The sequence below is a fragment of the Tupaia chinensis genome, unplaced genomic scaffold (assembly GCF_000334495.1).
Source record: "Tupaia chinensis unplaced genomic scaffold, TupChi_1.0 Scaffold150322_1, whole genome shotgun sequence".
NCBI lineage: Eukaryota > Metazoa > Chordata > Mammalia > Scandentia > Tupaiidae > Tupaia > Tupaia belangeri.
In genome coordinates this window covers 17,374-23,006 of record NW_006210161.1, presented here as the reverse complement: position 1 = coordinate 23,006, position 5,633 = coordinate 17,374, and the positions used below count along the sequence as shown (strand labels likewise).

The window sequence follows — 5,633 nt, the reverse complement described above, 5'->3', positions numbered from 1 at the left end:
AGAGCAGGGCTGGAAACTCCACCTTCAGAAAGACAGGGGTCTGAACCTCCTGTTCGTCCAGAGACCTCATCCACGTGTGTCCGTGAGTAGCTTGAGACGTCCTCAGCCGCCGTCTGTCCCTCTGTACAGGTCAGGGCTCGATAACTGTGAAGGGCCTTCATCCGGAAGGTCTCAATCTAAAACAAACTCCACGGTGACCTCGGGCCTACAGCACCCAGTGCTCGAGGTCACAAAGCTGCAGGGACACAGTGGTACAGAGCACTCAGAGCCTCATTGCACATCCCCATGTGGGCCTACTGTGCTCAGTCGGGTTCTACTGCGGCGAGGAGCATTGTCCTTATGTGTGGAACGCTTCACAAAAGCTTTTCCAGGCATCGGGCTCCAAGTAATCCTGGAAGAGAAATGCCAGCTCCAGTCAACCCTCACCTAAACGTGAGGGTGGGAACATGAGATCCTGACTGCTCACACACTTAAACAGTTCCAGGGGACACCTTGGACATCAAGGAGTGTCACCTTGTAGACAGCAGAGCTGTGCACTTTCAGGTCAGAGGGTGTGGGTGTCACCAGTGCACCAGGTCCAGTCTCCACACCCAGGACCTCAGTGTGACCCCTGGGGAGGAGCTGGTGTAGAGAGATGGGGACAGGGCTGTGGCCTCTGCTGGTGCAGGTTCCCGAGCCCAAGGCGCTGCCCCTGCTCCAGCGTAGACCCACCACCTCCACCTCCCAGGGATCCCTGCTGGGCCTGCCCGACCTCAGGACGTGGAGCAGCCCACAGCTCTGACTGCGTGCTCACATGAGAACTAACTCTTGAAGATGTGGGCTAATGTGGAGGACTGAAATGCCTCATGGCAGTTTGCCTGCTCTCTGGAGAACACTGCCTCAGCAAAGCTTCTCATGTACCAGCCTCTTCCTACTGGATCCTATCACCAGGACATTGAAGAGTCCTGGGATTTCCCCTCTTGTCACATGGTCCAGGCGCCAAGGTCTATATTATGACTGGAGGGAGGGTCCGTGATGCAGAAGGGACAGAGTGTGAAGGTGTGTTTCTCCTCTCCGCATGGACACACCCTGTCTCTCACCTGCTCTCTGAGGGTGGGGGACTCAGGGTCTGCATCCATGGGGCAGCCTGGGCACCTGCAGCAGGTCGTTCTGTCCCAGCAGAGCTCCCCTCTGGGACAGAGACTGCAAACAGGAGGATTGCCTGAGTGGAATCCACGTCTACCTCCCAGGATCTGCTCAGCGATAGTGGGGACCAGACCCCTAAACTGAACACGTGGACTCAGAGGGAATCCCAAGTCATAGAAAAGAGAGAGCTGTCCCTGAGGGTACTGTCCCCCAGGAGACTTTGTCTTGGGGAGAACCAGCCTGGAGGAGGGGGCAGGGGCTGTGTCTCCTCTAGTTCCTCGATAAAGAGCCCCCCCCAACACACACACATTGTAACAAGTTTGGTGAGACCAGTGAGAACTTGAGACCCGACCCCACCTGCTAAGGGCCTTGTAGGCCTGATATTTCCAAATGAATCTCACACACCATCCTGAATCCTTCTTGGGGCTTTTTCATGTTGACACATCCTTCATTTTGGTCCCAAAGTTCCAATTCCTCAAAGTCACTACAAATGGATACAGAGTTTTCCTTGGGGGTGGTGAAGAGGCAAGGTTGGTAGAGATGATGGTGGAACAACATTTTGGATGCACTTTTTACCTTTGAACTCCACAGCTAAAAAGGATGAAAACGATAAAAATTCATGTTCCATTGATTTCATCAGAGAAAGAAAATCTAGTGTAATAGAGAAATTATAGAACTGAAAAAAAATAGATTACGGTGGTAATATACTCTCTCTGTACTCAGCAACCGACAACAGCGTGTCTTATCATTTTTTCATTAAAGAAATTAAATAATCTAACAGGTAAGTGAAGTTTAAATGATGCTTTTTTTTTTTTAAGAGGTTTTTGCTATAGGGCTCATGTTCTAGCTAGAAAGGGGGACAGAAACTGAGAAATCACCCCCTGGGAAGATGGCCACACCGCAATCCCTTCTTCTCCATTTTCCTCTTGGGATCTTGGGCATGCACACACATGTGCCTGATGTGAGTTTAAGCCACTGGGTCCGGGACTAGAACCATGGTTTACTACATGGGAGTCTAGCAATATAGCCATTATGCCAATTGCTGGTCCCATAGTGCTCTTTTTTTTTTTAAGTAAAATAGGATCATTTGCACTGTACTTGATAAGAAATTATTCATATTTTATAGTTAATACTTTATTAGAATTTTGTAGAGGTTTTATGTCTTAGGGTGCATGCATTTGCCAGTGAGAGATAGAGAGAGGGTAAGTGAGAAATCACCCTCCAGGGAGATGGCCACACCACAATCGCTTCTCCATTTTCCTCCTGGGATTTTGGGCACTCACGCACACACAGCCAGTTCGATTTTCAAGCCACCAGGTGCAGGACAAGAACTATTGTCCACCATGTTGGAGTACAGTCCCTTAACTACCATGACACCTGCTGGCCCCTTCTTTAGACGTCTTCCAAATTTTATGTGTTTTTTCATGAAAGAGAGACAGAGATAGAGAGACAGGAAGGCACGGACCTCCAACAAGGTCTTCACCCCACAGTCAGCTCCCGTCTCAGCCCCCCTGGAGCATGGCCACGCACACTGGCACCCAGCGTGCTCAGGGAGGTGCTGGGACCCAAACCCGGGCCCTTTCCAATGGAGAGAAGGTAGCATGCCCACTGCCCCACTGCCTGCTACCTCTTCATTTACTTATATGTTTACTTACATTGATTTGTAGGTTGTGTGGCTTAGGGAGGTGTGAACGTGTTTTACATCGAAGAGCTGAATTGCGGTGACTGCTTGAGTGTCCACTCTGACAGGCTGATCTGACTCAGTGAGTCACTTCCATCGGTGTCTCTGGCCAAGGTGAGAGAGAGAGAGTGTGCAGACCTGGAGGTGGAGGAGCAAGATGTGTGTGACGCTCACACGCTCAGGGCTGTGTGGGTAGTTCACGGTGAACCGCAGACCGCGGCTCCTCTTCCCCGGGCTTCACCTCAGCCTGGGTCTGATTCTCAGCTCCCTCCGGTTGGACCATGGGCTGCTAGGATGTGAGGCTCTTTTTTTTTTTTTTGGAGAGGTTTTTGCTATAGGGCGCGTGAGCTCGCCAGACAGACATAGAGAGAAAGCGAGAAATCACCCCCCAGGGGGAATGGTCACGCCACAATCCCTTCTCCTCCATTCTCCTCTCGTGATCTTGGGCACGCACGCACACGCGCCCGACGTGAGATTTAAGCCACCGGGTCCGGGACGCAAACCACGGTCGACTACGTGGGAGTCCAGCGACATAGCCATTACACTAACTGCTGGTTCCCGTGAGGCTCTTTTTATGTCCTATTCAAATGCAGGGAATACAGATACACTACAGGACGTTGGGGCGTTCACTGCACAAAACCAGGAGTGAAACCAGTTTTTGGTTAAACAGTGGCCCCTGCAAGTCCTGACACACACAATGGGGTGGATAGTTCCTAAAGTATTCCCCAGAAGCCGACTCTCCCTGGAGACCTGGAGGCTCAGGCCGGGGAGTAAGGAGGGAGGAGGCAGCTCAGGGCAGGACGAGGTGCTGACCTGCAGGGAGGATGCAATGGAGACCTCAGGCTTCCCTCCTCAGAGCTCTAGAGCTGGGGACGTCCTGGCTGCTGTACATTGGAGGGTCCTGAGGCCTTGGTCTCAGGGTCCCCTCAAACAAATTGCTTCGAGGAGGGGCACGGACTGTGTGGAGCTGGTTTGAGGACCATCAGCACCTCCCAGGGAGGGCCCAGCTCTGAGCTGCCAGAGCTCCTGCAGAGCTGGGTGGTGGGTCAGCCATGAAGCGGGGTCTGAGCAGATCCTACAGGGCTCAGGACATGGGTTACTCTGTTCATCATCCCACAATGCAGCGCAAGTCTGAAATTCTGCAGCTTAGCAGAGCTGGGCTGCTCTTGAATCTGGTCCAGTGGACTTCTTCCAAGCAGTGGCTTAGTGGTGCACCTTATGAATACACGACCGTGTACACACGGTGTCCACGTTAAACCCACCCCTGAAACACCCTTCACAGAGCCTGCCCGAGGGCTGGGAGGAAAGGAGAGCCTGGGACACTCAGCCCTGGGTGACCTGAGCCAGCTCTGCTCCTGACTGTGTCCCCAGTCCTCCAGGCGCTTAGCGAGAGTGTGACACTGTCATGGGGTTTGTGTCTCACTTCCCCATCTGCCTGTGTCACTGTGGGGTTGTTATCACTGTCCGGTGACAGACAGTAATAGTCAGCCTCGTCCTCAGCCTGGGCCCCAGTGATGGTCAGGGTGGCCGTCTTCCCTGAGCTGGACCCAGAGAATCGGTCAGGGACCCCCGAGGGCCGCTCGGTATCCTTATATATAACGGGCACAGGGGCCTGGCCCGGGTGCTGCTGGAACCATCGAGTGTATTTTTTATCCAGTAAATCTCCAGAGCAGGCGATGGTGGCCGTCTGTCCCAGGGCCACTGACACCGAGGACGGCTGAGTCAGGTCGTAGGAAGACACTGCACCTGTAGGAGAGGAGAGGATCACGGGTCAAGAACAAAGGACTCATCCTAGGAGTTGTCTGGCCTGAGCTCAGGATTCAGAGCAGGCTCAACTCTGGGTTCCTGTGGGGCTGAATCTGGGGCAGGGCCTGGGGCAGCACCTGTGCAGAGAGTGAGGAGGGGGAGCAGGAGAGGGGTCCAGGCCATGGTGGAGACACCCCAGAGCTCTGCCTCTGAGCCCACAGCTGGGGAAGCCCCAGGTCTTTCTTATCCTGAGGGAGGTGGGCTCCTCATGCAAATGTCCTCCTTCTTCTGTGGCTGGGGGTGGCTCCCTGCTGAGCAGAGAAGGGCTGGGCTTCCAGGAGGGTGTCCCATGGGGCTGTCCCCAAGGCCTGTCCCCAGAATCTCAGAATCTCTGTTGTGCAGGAAGAAAGTGCTGTCCTAGCACACACACATACACACACACACACACTGGCACATACCCTCCGCAGCATGGACCCTGGGCTCCTTCTCTGGACTGGTGAAGACCCCCTCGTTTCCCTCTCCAGTGCTGAGACTGTCGTTGGGGTCAGCTGCGCAGAGCTTGTGCAGGAGTTGTTGGGGTCAGAGGTCATGCCGGGCCGAGTAGGTCAGAATATCATAGTTGGACAAAGTGTAAACAGCCACGCACCTATGTGAGTGTACTCGTCATGTATTAGGGGAAGAGGAGGGGGAGCAAACTGTTCAGGACTTGTTAAGGATTCATATTCTTGACTCCAAAACCATGAATGGATTGTGCATAATTGCTAAGTCAAACCTCATAAAAATTAAAACGTTTGGACTGGCAGATGGTGTGGACGTTAAAGACGCTGGATTCTCACGTGGCCAACTGTGGTTCAAGTCCTAGACTTGGCAGCTTGCTTTCTCACTTTCTCTCTCTCTCTCTCTCTATCCCTCTCTGGTCAAATTGAAATAAACAAATGAATAAATAAATAAATAAAGTTAAATAAATCCTTGAAAACTTTAAAAACGTATGGGACTGGCAAGTGGCGTGGTGGTTAAGGGTGCCGGACTCCCACATGGCCAATCACAGTTCGAGTCCTGGACCTGGCAGCTTGCTTTCTCA

General features: G+C 52.8%; 1 gene segment (V, D, J or C); it reads right to left on the bottom strand.

Annotated features, from left to right (window-relative positions):
* Window positions 1–205: 205 nt before the first annotated feature.
* LOC102494536 (immunoglobulin lambda variable 3-27-like) lies at window positions 206–4,985 on the bottom strand. The segment is given in 3 exon segments: window positions 206–235; window positions 4,230–4,552; window positions 4,690–4,985. Coding segments are annotated over 3 exon segments (399 nt in total).
* Between the last annotated feature and the right edge of the window lie 648 nt (window positions 4,986–5,633).